Source organism: Salmo salar, chromosome ssa24, assembly GCF_905237065.1.
Source record: "Salmo salar chromosome ssa24, Ssal_v3.1, whole genome shotgun sequence".
Taxonomy (NCBI): domain Eukaryota; kingdom Metazoa; phylum Chordata; class Actinopteri; order Salmoniformes; family Salmonidae; genus Salmo; species Salmo salar.
In genome coordinates, this window is record NC_059465.1 from 24,320,761 (window position 1) to 24,338,535 (window position 17,775).

At 41.3% G+C, this 17,775-nt stretch overlaps 1 protein-coding gene across 1 annotated transcript; it reads left to right on the forward strand.

Annotated features, from left to right (window-relative positions):
- The first annotated feature begins 233 nt into the window (after window positions 1-233).
- LOC100195536 (ring finger protein 10) lies at window positions 234-17,561 on the forward strand. The gene is given in 17 exon segments (NM_001140565.1): window positions 234-769; window positions 12,006-12,190; window positions 12,480-12,685; window positions 12,777-12,867; window positions 12,953-13,137; window positions 13,264-13,400; window positions 13,664-13,818; window positions 13,952-14,077; window positions 14,176-14,413; window positions 14,531-14,664; window positions 14,776-14,893; window positions 15,001-15,102; window positions 15,208-15,345; window positions 15,530-15,621; window positions 15,803-15,860; window positions 16,053-16,196; window positions 16,283-17,561. Coding segments are annotated over 17 exon segments (2,340 nt in total). The 5' UTR covers window positions 234-612; the 3' UTR covers window positions 16,357-17,561.
- The last annotated feature ends 214 nt before the right edge of the window (window positions 17,562-17,775 follow it).

The window sequence follows — 17,775 nt, forward strand, 5'->3', positions numbered from 1 at the left end:
TACCTGTGTTTTGTTTTGTTAGACATGTTTGATGTAGCAATGTAAGTTGATTTTTGTATTATGAATAATACAAAATAATAATAAATAAATAAAGATTCGAACACAGCTTCAGTCTTCCACGTTAGTTATCCTAACCTGCTATGTTAATTATTAATGTTAGCTATCGATGAGTTCAAAAATGTTGGGTTGTTACTACATTTCCCATAATCCCTCCCCATACAAAAGAACAAACACGCCGATCTCAACTGGGTCTTTATGGTTCCTGTTGCCATTAGTAGGAGATCGTCCATGCGATCATATTTTTGGTGGAAAACTGCACAAGTGTCCGTTTGGACAGACCTTGGAGAACGGTCGACGCCTTGTTGGGGCCAAGTGTTTCCCAGAACGCGAAAAAGCAGAACTTTACGGGGTCTTGGCCCCGTGGTGTGAGCCTTCGTTTTCTCTTTCTACACAGCCTCCATTACTGAGACGCCTAAATTGTGTCTCTATTTTTCTCTTGTTTGTTTTGTTGTCAATATGTCGCCGTGATGGAGTTTCTGTGTTTGACAGAAATGAATCAGGGCCTGACCCGCAGTCGCAACAACCCGGTCTCCTCTCCCTTTGCCCCATTTAATGCTAGAGCGCTCGGACGCTCTCTCCCTGGAGTTCGGCCTAAATACCTCTCGCAGAAAGGAGACAACTATGGAGAAGAATCCAAACAGCAATGCCAACAGCAACAAGGTTCCGCGTTCTACAGGCCCAACAGCTGGCGAATCTAAACCGAAAACAGGTGAACATTAATAATTCGAACCAAATCCTAGTTCATCTTTCCTGACTGGTTTAACGACCCACCCAACGTTGTCTTAGCTTGCTAACTAGTTAGCTAGCTTTAACGCTGGCCTAGTAGTAGTGCATGGTTTGTTTACTTGATATGGGAGATGACGTGTCTTGACAGAACGGGTGCGTTCGCTCTGGCTATCCGATTTCAGACCAGTCTCGTCTGAATGTGCAAGAGTTAAGAATAACTGAGGTATTTACGAACGCTCAACACCCGTTGACGGTGTCAGTATTTTATTTTACTAGGCAAGACCGTTAAGAACAAATTCCTATTTACAATGACTGTCTACACAGCAAAACCCAAACCAGGACGACGCTGGGCACATTTTGGCCTGCCCTATGGGATTCCCGATCACGACCGGTTGTGATACAGCCCGGGATTGAACCGGGGTCTACAGTGATGCCTCTAGCACTGTGATGCAGTGCCTTAGACCGCTGCGCCACTCGGGAGCCCGAGTCGGTAAAGAAATCTGCAAAAAAAAGCGTATTTCAATTGTTGCCAGTTGCAGTTAGTCACCAATGCTCTGGATAACATAACAGCCTAACAAGCTCTGCTAGGTTGAGTAAAATGTTCAGAGTGAGGTGGTCTCTCATTTGTGTCTGGAAGTAGCTAGCAAGTCAGCCAGCTAGCTTGGGTGCTTGATTGCCGTTGTGAGGTCAGAACGCTCAGATCAACCCTACTCCTCCGTCAGAGCGTTTTGTGTGTGCTCCGAGAGCGAAACTCAGAATTTACCAACGACCAGAGCGCCCTCTGGCACTCCACATTGAAGTTATGAACACACCCAACATTTAAACATTCACCAAGATTCCAATGCTTAAGTTAAGGATATTTGCACATTCCATAGAATTCTACACATATACAGTACAAACAAGTCAAAGGTTTGGGGACACCAACTCATTCAATGGTTTTTCTTTATTTTTACTGTTTTCTACATTGTGGAATAATAGTGAAGATGTCAAAACTATGAAATAACACATGGAATCATTTAGTAACCAAAAAAGTGTTAAACAAATCAAAATATATTTGAGATTCTTCAAATAGCCACCCTTTGCCTTTGACAGCTTTGCATGTGCTTGGCATTCTCTCAACCAGCTTCAAGGTAGTCACCTGGAATGCATTTCAATTAACAGGTGTGCCATGTTCAAAGTTAATTTGTGGAATTTCTTTCCTTAATGCGTTTAAGCCAATCAGTTGTGTTGTGACAAGGTAGGGTTGGTATACAGAAGATGGCCCTATTTGGTAAAAGACCAAGTCCATATTATAGCAAGAGCAGCTCAAATAAGCAAAGATAAACCACAGTCCATTATTACTTTAAGTCAATCCTGAACATTTTAAGAACTTTGAAAGTTTCTTCAAGTGCAGTTGCAAAAACCATCAAGCGCTATGATGAAACTGGCTCTCATGAGGACCGCCACAGGAAAGGAAGACCCATAGTTACCTCTGCTGCAGAGGATAAGTTCATTAGTTACCAGCCTCAGAAATCGGCAATTAACTGCACCTCAGATTGCAGCCCAAATAAATGCTTCTCAGAGTTCAAGTAACAGACACATCTCAACATCATGCATAAAGGTTCAATAAAAAATAAACTGTTCAGAGGAGAATGTGTGAATCAGACCTTCATGGTCGAATTGCTGCAAAGAAACCACTGAAGGACACGAATAATAAGAGACTTGCTTGGGCCAAGAAACACAAGCATTGAACATTAGACCTGTGGAAATCTGTAATTTGGTCTGATGATTCCAAATTTGAGTTATTTTGTTCCAACCACTCTGTGTTTGTGAGACGCAGAATAGGTGAACAGATTATCTCTGGATGTGTGATGGTATTGGGGTGCTTTGTTGGTGACACGGTCAGTGATTTATTTAAAATTTAAGGTACTTAACCAACATGGCTACCACAGCATTCTGCTGCGATACGCCATCCCATCCGGTTTTGCGCTTAGTGGGCCTATCATTTGTTTTTCAACACGACAATGACCCAAAACACACCTCTAGGCTGTGTAAGGTCTATTTGACCAAGAAGGAGAGTGATGGAGTGCTGCGTCAGATGACCTGGCCTCCACAATCACCCGACCTCGACCCAATTTGAGATGGTTTGGGATGAGTTGGATTGCAGACTGAAGGAAAAGTAGTCAACAAGTGCTCAGCATATGTGGAAACTACTTCAAGACTGTAGGAAAAGCATTCCAGGTGATCAACTCTTGAAGCTGGTTGAGAGAATGCCAAGTGTGTGCAAATCTGTCAAGGCAAAGGGTGGCTACTTTGAAGAATCTAAAATCTATTTTGATTTAACACTTTATTTGGTTACTACATGATTCCATATGTGTTATTTCATAGTTTTGATGTCTTCAATATTATTCTACAGTGTAGAAAATAGTAAAAATAATGAAACCCTTGAAAGAGTAGGTGTGTCCAAACTTTTGACTGGTACTGTATATTCAATAAATAACGCTGATATATCTAACCACAGGTTAACTATTGTTCAGTTGAGAATCTAGTTATTCAAAGGGTCTGTTTCATGCATACACTGAGTGCTTACTTAACACCAGGGGCTGGTGGAGTTAAAAGTGAGCTAGCCCAATAATGGACTAAAGTAGCCTTACATTACAACTTATAGTCCAAGGACCTTACATGTTCTGTTTAGAGGTGAATTGTTCTGGCAGCCAAAACGGCTAAATACTCCATCGACATGTGAATTGATTCTCAATTGCGTTAAGGTTCTAGAAATCTAAAGCCCTCTACTTTCATATCACATCAAAATAATTTCACAAATGCGAAATATACACTTAATGTACACTGTTTTATAACAGTTGCAGCCAACAGTATTTTTTTTGTGACAACACGTTTGTAGGGTCAGTCTTTAGTTTACACACAGGTGTTCGAACATGCAGATAGCTAATTGGCACAGGTATATCTCTGTCTTCTGTCTGTTTTCTGTAAACAAGCGCAGTAGCATCGAAGTATGGCCGAGTGGGAATCCTTACCCTATAAAGGTGTGTAGTAATTGTCACATTTTTTAGAATATTATTTTTTGCTGATATGAAAGATAAGTTACTTATGTTTCCATAACCGAACCGCAAGCGATGCGTTTTAACTTTCGGAACGAGCTTCGGGGCCCTTAACAAAACCCCCGGCCACCAGATACTATTGTCATTAGGCGCTAATGTAGTTAGTGTCTATGCATTGGGTAAAAGTGAGTTATAAAGGCCCTAGACAGTGGGGGACACCATCTAGTTTTAGCATTGTAGATTGTCTCCCTTTGCCATTCATTTGGGACTGAGGCATAGGTTTTTAACAGGAGCTACACAACAGGTCCAACAACTCCTGACAACTTTGATTTTAGAGTGATCTATCACTTTAAATGTATGCATTTATGAGTTGACTTGTTCTGGCTTGTGCTTAAGTCCATACAGCCCACCCAGTGCTAGTCATGTGGGTTTTAAATATCAGCTTGCACAGTTTGCTCAATGTTTACTTTGTCTAGGATTTTTTGAAAATGAGATGGCTGGCAGGATTTTGTTCACTTTTCACCAATAGGCCTTTCAGTATTGTCGTCTTTTAGATACATTGCCTTCAGAAAGTATTCACCCCTTGACTTTTTTCCACATTTTGGGTTACAACACACATTTTAAATGGGTTAAATTTAGAATTTATTTTGTCACTGACCTACAAAACCCCATAATGTCAGTGGAATTATGTTTTTTTTTTTTTTACATATTAAAAAAATAATGTAAAGCTACTAACCAATACTGCAAAAAAATTATTTGCAAAGCAATTAACTTTTTGTCCTGAATACAAAGTGTTATGTTTGGGGCAAATGCAACACATTTACTAAGTACCACTCTCCATATGTTCAACTGTAGTTGTGGCTGGATCATGTTATGGGTATGCTTGTAATCATTAAGGACTGGGGAGGATAAAAAGAAACGGAATGGAGCTAAGCATGGGCAAAATCTTAGTTAAACCTTGTTCAGTCTGTTTTACACCAGAGACTGGGAGACAAATTCACCTTTCAGCAGGACGATAACCTTCAACAAGGCCAAATCTACACTGGAGTTGCTTACCAAGAAGACAGTGAAAGTTCCTGAGTGGCTGAGTTACAGTTTTGACTTAAATCTGCATAAATCTATGGCAAGACTTGAAAATGTTTGTCTTGCAATGATCAACAACCAATTTGACAGAGCTTGAAGAGTATTGAAAAGAATAAAGGGCAAATAATATACAATCCAGGTATGCAAAGCTCTTAGACTTATCCAGAAAGACTCACAGCTGTAATCGCTGCCTAAGGTGATTCTAACATGTATTGACTCAGGGGTGTGAATACTTATGTTTATTTTGATTTTATTTCACCTTTATTTTACCAGGTAGGCTAGTTGAAAACAAGTTCTCATTTGTGACCTGGCCAAGATAAAGCATAGCAATTCGACACATACAACAACACAGAGTTACACATGGAATAAACAAAACATACAGTCAATAATACAAATTAAATTAAATATTTATGTATTTCATTTAATACATTTACATACATTTCTTAGAACATTTTCAATTTGTCATGGGGTATTGTGTGTAGATGTGTGAGAACATCTATTTAATACATTTTGAATTCAGGCTGTAACATAACAAAATGTGGTTTAAGTCAAGGGGTATGAATCCTTTTTGCTCTTTACCTGGCTGTCAGTGACAGCTCATCAATCCCCAACCCGTTCTCTCAATCGACCTCAACACCCAATCTACTCACACGCGCAAACACCCACATTTAGACTCATACATACACGCTGTCCCTCTCTCCTCTTAACTTCCTTGGCCTCTATTTTTTACATTTCTCAGAGAAAATGACAATTTTCGTGGTATTGCTTTGTGCACTGACGTTACTGAACTCTGGAGAAAACGAACATTGCCGCTGGGTGAGTACATCTGACAATGTGCTCTCCTGTCCATTAGACATTTTGTCTGCAGGAACTCGCTCTTTTTCACTCGGTCCACTCGTCCAAGTGCCGATGCATTTGTGGCATGATGTGAACAGTACGAATTTGTGTCACTACCAAAGTCTAATGGTTTTAAATGGCTGTTTTGTATTGTCGGGAAACTCACTTGTAGAATTCGCTTGCTGTAGGTCTCTTAAAAAAGAGAAGCCGTGCAAAGTTATTAAACAGAGGTGCCTAGTTATTCTTCTATTGTTGATATCAGGTAACGTGCAGCCTAACCCTGGCCCTGATATGCAATGTCTCCAAACCCCCTCTGATTTTAAATCTAGATCTGGTTTTGGTGTTTTTCATTTAAATGTACGCAGCCTGTTGTCAAAAATGGATGGGGTTAGGATTTGGGCTAAATCAACTGATGCTGATGTAATTGTGTTTTCTGAAACCTGGCTCAGCAAGTCTGTTCTTGATAAGGATATTTGTATAAGTGGTTACAATGTTTATCGTACTGATCGAGTTAAGAAAGGTGGGGGTGTGGCTATATATGTAAAAACTAAAATCCCTGTAAGTGTAGAAAAGTCTAACTATTTGTAAACAGTTGGAATTTCTTGCTTTGAATATTGAGGTTTCAAAGGGTCTCTCTATAACTGTGATTGGCTGTTTATAGACCCCCTCTGCTCTCGGTGATGCATTTTCTTCTCTGATGAACCTTATGTCTAAACTTCTTAACAGTGAAATTATCTTGATTGGTGATCTCAACTGGTGTTGGTTAAAGCCAAGTCTGATGATTTAAAAATGTTTTGTAATGCTATGAATCTTACCCAGTTGATTAACTCACCCACTCGCCCAAATCTTAAATGCCCAGAAAAATCTACCCTGATTGATTTGATATTGACAAATGTTCCACATAAATATTCAGCAGTTGGTGTTTTTTGTAATGATTTAAGTGACCATTGTGCTGTTGTTGCTGTTAGAAATACTAAGGTTCCTAAGACAAACCCACGCTTTATTCCTAAGAGAAATTTGAAGTGTTTTAATGAGCAGGCTTTCCTTCATGATTTGTTTTATTTTGACTGGAACAAGATTGATCTTATCCCTGATGTGGAAACTGCCTGGAAATTCTTTCATGATGGTTTTCTCCAAATAGTAAACAGACATGCTCCATTCCAAAGGTCCAGGGTTAAAGTGCGGGATAATCCATGTTTTTCTTCTGAGCTGTCTTGTATTATTCACGACTGTAATCTAGCCTGGGCTAAAGCAAGGAAATCGTGTTCTGATGCTGATTGGCTTATTTTTAGGCAGTTACGAAACAAGTGTTCTTCTCTTCTCAGGAAGGCCAAGTCTGAATATTTTGTCTGTTACCACTGATAACCTGAATGACCCTAGAAAGTTTTGGAAGGCTATTAAGTCTATGTCTGGTAATGTTAATGAATTACCGTCATGTGTATTGAAGGACTTTGTTGCTGTATATGACAAAACTGAAATGCAGAATTGTTTCAATGAGCACTTTGTATCATCTGGTAGGCTGTTTGATTCAGTGTCCTCTGTCTCTGTCCAACCCTGTGTGGATGAACCAGCGAGAGCTGGTCAAACCTTTAGCTTTTTGCCATTCTCAGTGCAGGAGGTACATAAAGCCCTGAAATCCTTAGATCAGAGAAATCCTGCAGGTCCTGATCTTCTTGATCCCTGCTTTTTAAATCTGGCAGCTGATGTCATAGCTGAACCACTTACATATCTGTTCAATCTAACCCTGGAATGGAATGAAATTCCAAAGATCTGGAAATCAGCATTTGTCCTACCACTTTTAAAAGGGGGAGATCCAACTCTTTAAAATAATTATAGGCCAGTCTCAAAGCTGTCACCCCTGGTGAAAATACTTGAAACCCTTGTGAATGAACAGCTAAAAGAGTTTTTATTTCTAACTCTATTTTATCAATGTATCAATCGGGCTCCAGGAAGAAGCATAGCACAATTACAGCAGCCATGAAGGTTTTAAATGATATCACTGAAGCCCTTGACAAAAAACAGCACTGTGTCTCACTTTTTATTGATCTCTCTAAGGCTTTTGATACAGTTCATCATGCTATACTGAGGCAGAGATTGTCGAGTGTAGGTCTTTCAGAGCATGCAGTTGCATGGTTTGCTAACTATCTGTCTGATAGAACTCAGTGCACTCAATTTGATGGGCTTATGGCTGTTAAATTGTCTGTCTGTAATGGTGTGCCCCAAGGCTTTGTACTTGGTCCTCTCTTATTCACTATTTATATAAATAATTTAGACAAAAATGTCCAAAATGTGCAACTTCATTTTTATGCTGATGATACTGTTATTTACTGTTGTGCCTCGTCTCTTCCAAAAGCTTTCCAGAACTTGTAAAATGCTTTTTATACTGTTCAACATACCTTGTGTCAATTGAAGCTTATCCTCAATACTGACAAAACTAAACTAATGGTGTTTTCTAAAGCAAGAAATAGACCTTTGAACTTTTCACCCATTACTACCTGTCAGGGCATTGAGACTGTAACGCATATAAATATCTTGGAATTTTAATTGATGACGGCCTCTCTTTTAAATTGCATATTCAACAACTTACAAAAAAATTGAAGCTGAAATTGGGATTTTATTTTAGGAATAAGGCCTGTTTTTCTTTTGAAGCCAGAAGGAGGCTAGTATCAGCTACATTTATGGCTTTACTAGACTATGGGGATATTTTATATATGAATGCTTCCGCTCAGTGTTTGAGATCAATTGACACCCTTTACCATGGCACTTTGAGATTTATTTTAAACTGCAAAACCCTTACGCACCACTGCACTTTGTATACCAGGGTTGGCTGGCCTTCTCTAGTCACTCGTAGGCTCAGTCACTGGTATACTTTTATTTACAAAGCCATTTTGGGTTTACTACCTTTTTATTTGGGCATTTTTATTGTTCAGAAATGTGGTGGGTACTCTCTTCGTTCGAGGGACTTTATCCTGCTAACTGTTCCAAATGTCAGAACTGAATTTGGTAAAAGGGCTTTTATGTACTCTGCTCCATCGTCTTGGAATGCCTTACAAAATACTTTTAAACTGGAAGAACTTGTCCCGATTTGGTATTTTTAAATCACTGATGAATGATCTTGAGACTGATTCCCTGACCTGTCAATGTTTTTAATTTGCTGTTTTTGATTTTGTTATACTCTTGTGAATTCTATGGTTTTTACTAGATTATTTGTAGTTTTTCATGTTTGTCTGTAATTTTTGTAATGACTTGGTGCTGCCTATCTTGGCCAGGACGCTCTTGAAAAAGAGATTTTAAATCTCAATGAGCCTTTCCTGGTTAAATAAAGGTTTAATAATAATTTAAAAAATCTAGACATGACATTGGAATATCTTCACTCCTACAGTAAAACCCTATACAGTAGGCTTCAGTCATAAGCCAATTCAATTGGAGAGAAAAAAAATGTATCACAATTCAGTTTGGAAAAACGAATCCTGTGTGAATCGTCCTCTGGCATAATGCACATGCTTGGTTAATAAATACAAAACCGTCTCTAGTAATACCCGTCTGAATAGGGCTATGACATGGCAAAGAACAGGCTTATCAGCATGCACCGCATCATTCCATGGGATCCGTCAAGGCTGCACACAGCAGAAATATCACTGAAATATACTAGTTCCTACACAGCACCTTCTATATTCAAACGAAATAGGCCTTTTTTATAGTCTAAGTTGATGAGCAAATGGGCAGCATCATGCTCATATCAGTTCTCTAGAATGCAAATGTAGTCTTCCTAGTAGGACTCTGCAATAACAAGGTGCTGTATGCGCATCTTTTTCAGTGTGTTTTGGGAGTGGGAGCAAGAGTAGACTCCAACCACAGGAGTCGACTCAAAATCCTGGAGTTGTGCACCACTAGCAGCAGACAGTTGCAGCAAACTCAAACTAACATTGAAAAACAACCTAGCATGTGACAAACGATGCAACTGGCTAAGAAACAAGGACAAAGTCATCTTTTAGTAGCCTTTCTTGTCAATTTGACCAACTTCTACATGTGGGCTTTGGATATAATTGTTTTTTCCTTCTACCAAATGCTCTGTATGCTCTTGTGTGCTCTGCCAATGTGGCTGGTGAATGATACAGTGCGTTCGGAAAGTATTCAGACCCCTTGACTTTTTCCACATTTTGTTACGTTACAGCCTTATTCTAAAATTGATGAGGAAACATCAATTTAAATCAATCTACTCACAATACCCCATAATGACGAAGCAAAAACAGGTTTTTAGAAATATTTCTAATGTATTACAAATAAAAAGCTTATTTCATTTACATACAGTGGGGAGAACAAGTATTTGATACACTGCCAATTTTGCAGGTTTTCCTATTTACAAAGCATGTAGAGGTCTGTCATTTTTATCATAGGTACACTTCAACTGTGAGAGACGGAATCTAAAACAAAAATCCAGAAAATCACATTGTATGATTTTTAAGTAATTAATTTGCATTAATTTTGCTCCTCAAAACAAGACATGGTATCAAGAACAGGATGAAATGAGCCACCTTACTAGTCCCCACATGGCAGGGTTTCTTTATAATCTTGCTAGCAATCTGGCATTACAGAATCCCAGCAACACGCTGACTTCTGCCCCATTGAAGCGCGCACAACGTTTTCGTGACGTTGTCAGCCAACCCACCTATATTAATTTAGCAGCTGCGGGCAGGCACTGCAAAAAATGCTTTTTGAAAATAATTTTTGTGATAAATCATTTTCAGTGTGAACTTAAACAACTAAAACCAGATATAAAATATCTCAACAATAAAGGACCTAATATATTTTTTTATTAGATGAGAGAACTAAGAAGCATTGCATGAGGTCCCCGTTTGAGTCACTAAAATAGCATTAAAAACAAGCCAGAAGCCATGGCAAAATTTGTAGAATTGCAGGAATCTGGCATTTAAACCTGTACATTTCCTCTTGGGCCCTATGGCAAAATGTGTAGAATAGAGTGGGGAGGAGTATACAGTGTTCAGAAGCGATTTCACCATACATTTTCTGGATTTAGCGTCATTTTATGCTTTGTTTTACTATTGACAGTTACAGCTGATTTCGGGATTGTATATTGATTCACCCTCTTTTAAATAGATATCTTTTGATTCGTTTCAGTCAACCGTTTCGCTGCCAGCTCCTGATATTAGGGATATTAAAAACGACAATCTGTCTCCTGAATTAGTTTTTGTCCTCATTGCCAAAACTCCTTTGCTAGTTATACAATGATGTAACTAAATAATACAAATATTTTTTGTTGAATAGTCATGACTGTTGTAAGATGCGGATCCAAGTAAAATTTTGAGGTCCATCGGCGTCTTTGGCGTAAGGTTAGCTGGACGTTTCTGACTGGTCTTGGAACTGTGACAACGGATAGCCTCTCCCCGCATGGCTCGATGGGATATGTAGTGATTTTGCTAACACAGACAGATATGTACAGTCATGTTTCCTTAACTTTTTTAAACTGAGTTAAATCGGACCTTATTAATTAAAAAAAAATATATACTTTTTACCTTTACCTTTTTTTTTTCTCCCCAATTTTGTGGTGTTCAATTGGTAGTTACAGTCTTGCCTCATCGCTGCAACTCCTGTACAGACATGGGAGAGGTGAAGGTCGAGAGCCGTGCGTCCTCTGAAACACGACCCAACCAAGCCGTGCTGCTTCTTGACACAATGTCCGCTTAACCCGGAAGCCAGCCGCACCAATGTGTCTGAGGAAACGCCGTACACCTGGCGACCGTGTCAGCGTGCATGCGCCCGGCCCGCCACAGGAGTCGCTAGAGTGGAACAAGGACATCACTGCCGGCCAAACCCTCCCCTAACCTGGACAACGCTGGGCCAATTGTGCGCCGCCTCATGGGTCTCCCGGTTGCGGCCAGCTGCGACAGAGCATAGACTCGAACCAGGGTCTCTAGTGGCACAGCTAGCACTGCCTTAGACCACTGCACCACTCGGGAGGCCCCTGACTTTATTCATATAATGAGTAATCGAGGAATGTCAGGTGTAAATTGACCCAAGAAAAACTTGAGAAATTAGCAACTCTACAGAGCGCAATGACTACAATGAAAGGCTAAATTGCTTCCGGACACGAAGGGTCCGCAGAGCTCTTCCTCACCACTATTGCAGGAAATTGGCTTTAAAACACACAAACTGTACCACTGCTGAAATAAGTCCTAGGGGAAACACTGGAATTGTGCTAGAATGATAACTCTCCATATTTTCCCCTTTCATTCTCCCCAGATGGTAAGAATAATGGAAGCTCTAAGCGCTACAGCCGCAAGCGAGAGCCCTCTCTTCCCAAGAGTGACAGTTTCCCTGGCCCTCGTCGCACCAATTCACAGAAAAGCAAGAATTTTGACAAGAGGCCTACCCAGAGAGGTGAAGCCCGGCAGTATGGCATTACAGGTGGAGGAAGACGTGAAGAGGTGAGCATTCACAAGACTTGACATTTATTTATCCTTTTTTGGATATGGAATAACATCAAAGTCTATTAAAAAGAGAGCTTAGTTAGGTCCTATATTTGTATATTCCCACATTGAATTAATATCAATATAATTGCACTTATTGACAAATTAATGGTAGAATTATGAGTCACTGAACGGTAGAAACAAGGCAGCATCAACCCACATACAGTAGGACATCTAACTGGAATATTATTATTCCTACCTGTGAATCAGAAAAGTTGGGCTCTAATTTTCTTCTCCCTTCCCCCAGGTAGCAGAGTGCCGCCGGGCCGAGTTCAGCCCGGCTCAGTTTGCTGGACCCAAAAAGATCAGTTTGAACCACTTGCTCAACTTCACGTTTGAGCCTCGTGGGGGCCATGGTGGCCTAGGAGAACAGAAACACTCCTACTGGGGCCGCCACAACAAGTGGGGCCACAAGCATAAGCCCTTCAACAAGGAGCTTTTCCTCCAGGCCAAGTGAGCTCCTGATCAATTCAGTCTACTTTGTACAGTATGAATTGTTAGGCTGCTATTTATTAACTAATTGGTCTTTTTTTGTGTGCCTTAGCTGCCAGTTTGTGGTGACTGATGACCAGGACTACAAGGCTCACTTCACTGACCCAGACACTCTTGTGAACTGGGACTGTGTGCAGCAAGTGGTTAGTTCCGTACACCAGACCTCTTTGGCTTGAAATCGCCACGTCTTATTAGACTTTTAATGCAAATATTATTTCCCCCCTCCAGCGCATCTACAGTCATGAGGTTCCCTCCTGCCCCATCTGCCTCTACCCCCCTGTAGCGGCCCATATCACCCGCTGTGGCCACATCTTCTGCTGGCCATGCATGCTGCACTACCTGTCTCTCAGTGACAAGAGCTGGTCCAAGTGCCCCATCTGTTATGAGTCTGTACACTCTGACGACCTCAAAAGGTTAGAGTGAGAGAGCGATGTTAAACAGCCTTATTAGAAAATTCTGTATCGCCACCTTAGGGGATATACAATATTATGGTTGAAAATGGTTAGTAACATGCTCTATCCCCTCGTATCTCACTGCAGTGTGGTTGCGATGGAGACCAGGCAGTATGCAGTTGGTGACCTCATCACCATGCGCCTAATGCGCAGGGAGAAGGGGGCTCTGGTGGCCATGCCCACCTCCCAGTGGGTGAAGGTGGAGGAGCCTATTTGCTTTGGAGGTGAGAGCTTTTCATTTTATCAGACGGTCTGAATATCCAGTGACTTATAGTTAGTGCATCCATCTTAAGGTAGTTAGGTGAGACAACCACATCAGTCATAGTGAGTACATTTTTCCTCATTAAGGTAGCCATCAGCAAAGTCAGTGCTAGTAAGAAAAGACAGGTGTTAGTGCAAAGAAGGCAAGGTTGGATGATGACAATGTTTACCATATAACTGTGTCTGTGGTATGCTATATGTGAGTTGTTGTACCCCTGTGTTGTAGATGTGCATCTGAGCCCGTACTCCAAGCTGCTGCTTGCCTCTCAAGAGCAGGTACTGGGCCTGGTGGCTGAGGAGAAGTTTGTTTTGCAGGCTCAGCTCACCCAGGAGGAGGATGCCACAGCCTGCTTCATCCAGAGTGCCCTGTGCAGTCTCCAGGTAACACTGACAAACTACTAGCTTGTAATTTAAAACACAGGTAGTGTCTACTGCATTGTTACCCAAACTTAGTTCAAGTCATATAGGCCTAGGTAGCATGAACTAACCCCCTCTTTCCTCTGCTGTGGTCCAGGAGCGAGAGGCGGCTCTGCTGAAGCACCAGAAGGCATGTACTAAGGACAACTTAGAACTGTCAAGTCTCACTCTGGCAGACCTCCCCTCCCCTGAGGAGGTAGTGACAATCTTCAGCAGTACCAAGGTAAGTGTTGCCATTTAAAACCCCTTTATGTAACATTACTCTCCAAATTCGCCCATGTTATTGGGTCTGAGAGATTATCCGTGTTTTACTCTTTCCAGCCGGTGCTACAATACTCCTCTGCATTTGATGATGAGGTAGCAGAGGTTCCAGAGGAGGACCCAGAGGTGGCGCCTGGTGAGGAACCAGAGCTCCCTGAAGGGCTCCTGGAGAGAGTGCTGGAGGAGTCCACTGAGGATGCAGCTCCAGAGCCCCAACCTGCTGAGAACCCTCCCAGCCAGGCTGAAACAATGCACACCCAAACCTCAGAGCATGGCCCCTCCTATTACTTCTACCAAGGTAGGATACCCTTTAGCAAAATGTCTTCATCAGTCTCTCCACTCAATGCCTACCTTGTCATCTATATTGTCATCAAAAGTCCAGTCTCTGTACTTACTCCTTTCGTTCTCCCTTCAGCGGAGGACTGCCAGCAGATGTTTTTGCACCCAGTGAACGTGCGCTGTCTGCTGCGTGAGTACGGCAGCCTGGAGGCCAGCCCTCACACCATCACTGCCACTGTGGTGGAGATTGAGGGGCAGACTATCACAGAGGTAAGTGATTAGAACTGTAACATACTACTTAAGTATGTTTATTCATGAAATGTACCAATACTTTTTTTTCTTCTTCTGGCTCATTTCATTGTTTTCATTCACTGGCTAAAGGAGATTCGCCGTCGACACCGCTACCTGGCTCACCTGCCGCTCACCTGTGAGTTCAGCATCTGTGAGCTGGCCCTGCACCCCCCCACCCTGTCCAAAGAGACCCTGGACAGCTTTGCAGGTTAGATATCCACACACACACACACACACACACGTCTATTCATGGATTGTTACAGTACTACTCCTCATATCCATATCTTCTTTCTCCGTCATTCTTATGTGACTCAGATGACTTGGAGAAAAGAAAGCGTCTTAGACAAAAGAAAGAAAGGGATGAGAAGCGTAGGGAGAGGCGTATTGAGATGGAGGAGAACAGGAAGCAGGGGAAATGTGAGTACATTTTACTTTAGGTTGTTTCTCAATGTAGAATGTGTAACTAAAAACCTGTGGTCAGATGGGGTATCTTAAGTTTACGGTCTTCTATCTCTCTCTCAGATCCAGAGGTGCAGATTGGGCTGGAGAATTTTCAGCAGTTCCCGGCGTTTGGGTCCCCACTTCATAATGGCAGTCCACCTGTGTACCCTGAATTTCTGTTAGCCCCTCCCTCATTCCTCAGCACCAGCCCGGTCTCTGGTGAGACCAGCTTTTTCAAATGTCCTTCATTTTGATCGGTTTAGAAATGTTAAGTGTTCCCGTCTTAGCGACTCAATAGATTTTGTGACATGGCATTCATATTTTGGACAAAATATAGCGCATTACAAACAGTGCCTTGGACATGTGAGCCTTGTGAACTGAAAACACCATTTCCCTGTTGCAGATGGGCTGATGTTCCCCAGTCTGAGTGGACACAGCCCTGTGCCCAGCGTGGGCAGTGTGGAGGATGACTCTAACTGCATGTCGTTCGCTCAGGTCTGTTGGCCTAACTCATTCATTTACTCACTCCTTCATGTATTATTTTCATTACGGACTGATTACCTTAGATGTCAGGATGTATCACGGCCTTTGGATATTGACAATGTAGACCAGTAATAGACAATTTGTATAACTTTCTGACTTTTTTGCTCATCATCCCTTATTCTCCCCTGTATAGATGCTGAGAGATGGGAAAGCCAGGGCAGATGCTGGGCCATGGACCACCTCAAAGAAAGGTGACAACTACACATCTAAAGCCTTCCATTTCTCCTGTGTCTGTTAGTGCTTGCTCAAATCAGTTGGCCAGACAAGTATTGTCAGCTGAAACCTATATTGGACAGCGAAGTGTCAATAATGGGCAGTGTTGGACCATGTTTGACTCCTCTTTTTCTGTGCTGCTCCATCATACATGCTGCTGGCTCCTCCAGTGGCAGATAGCGATGGAGAGAGTGATGGAGAGAGTAACCGGGTCCCAGTTCCGAGCTTCCAGAACTCTTTCAGCCAGGCCTTTGAGGAGGCACTGCTGCAGCACCAAGGTCCAACTGCTCCAACCCAGCCGTTGGTCATCCCTGGTCAGTCTTTCACTGCGTCTTTGCTTGTGATTGACATATTTATGGCGTTAGACTGCATACTCATCTCATTCCTCACTCTCTTTCAGAGGAAAAGGGAGGGAAAAAGAAGAAGAAGAAACAGAAGCTTCTATTCAGCACCTCCATGGTTCACACAAAGTAGACTACACTGAAGTTGAAACTTCTCCCTTTACCCTCACACTTTTTATTTGATCCATCTCCTGCTATCACTCTGTCATTTTTCCATGCAGCTCTATTTTAGAATTATAAGCAATGGAGAAAACATGTTTAGTATGTAGCCAAAGGAAGTAATACCTCCACCACAGTCCCACTCATTATTTCTTCACTGGAACACCATGCAATTGGTTTATTATGCATTCTACAATAATGCGAGCGTGCAAAGATTTGTTCCACAACAAAGATTTACTTTGGGGTTAGACTGATCAGTTTACCATAGTAGGATCTACTTAGGGTTGATTAGAATGGAATAAGTTTTAGGGATGCATTTTATATTTGGGGTAGCAGTCAGCCAGCTGTAGGGACGTTACACCCAATGAACCCAATGAGTCCAAACACTGTCAACCCTGAATTTGGTCTTCAAATAAATGTCTACTTAACTGGTAAAAGGCAGAAGCTGGTGCACACCTCAAACATTTTTAGTGGTGCAGACTGAGCGTAAACTAAAAAAATAAAGACGCACACTGTTCCCAAACATTTTAATGGGTATAGTAACCAGCATTGCTGAAACATTGGTTGGGAGCATAATTAGTGTGCCACTTTATTTTTATACTAAACTAACAAAAACCCTTCCAATGAAAGTTATGTTATATTTGAGCTTCATGCTGTGATGGCCTGAACATAGCAGAACCTCTGCATGAGTCTGATTCTCTTAATGGTCTGGAGGAAATGCAAGGAATACAGTGTCGCTTGTATTAAAGAGGCTTGAAAACCTGTTGTGTTGGTGGCTGAGAAATGCACTGTAGACCTCGTTTGATTTATTAGACCATGCATATGAATTTTCTTCTATTTGTTCAGTTTTTCATTTTTACCACAGGCATTTTGCTGTCCTTTTCCTCATTTTACTTTAAAGAACTAGTGTGCGGTCCAATTTGTAACATTGTCATTTTACCCCCTGGTTTCAATTCAGTATTGCAAATATATTTAGTGTGAAGCTAGAGATTTGCATACTTTTGATTGCTTGCTATATAAGGAGTGAAAAGGTGGAATTTAAAGACACTATATAAGTTTTGTTTGAAGGTTATTTTATTTGCCTTTTGATTACTTGGGGAGGAAACATGAGTAAACATGAAATAGGCTTACATTAACTGGCCCGACATTGGAATGAATAAAGGGTTATGCACAAGCAAACTAATTGTCTGGATATTTTTGGTATTGCAGCAACAATGAGAGGGTATTGATGCGCCATTGTACTAGGTAACTAGGAGGAATGGGTTGATTTTTGAAAAATGTATCGGATTTGAAAGAATGTCCCTAATCAGAACCTACCCATATATCGAAGGAGATGCCTTTACATCTCACCTGTCGCAGACCATGTCAGTGTAGTAATGAAAACTGTCCACAT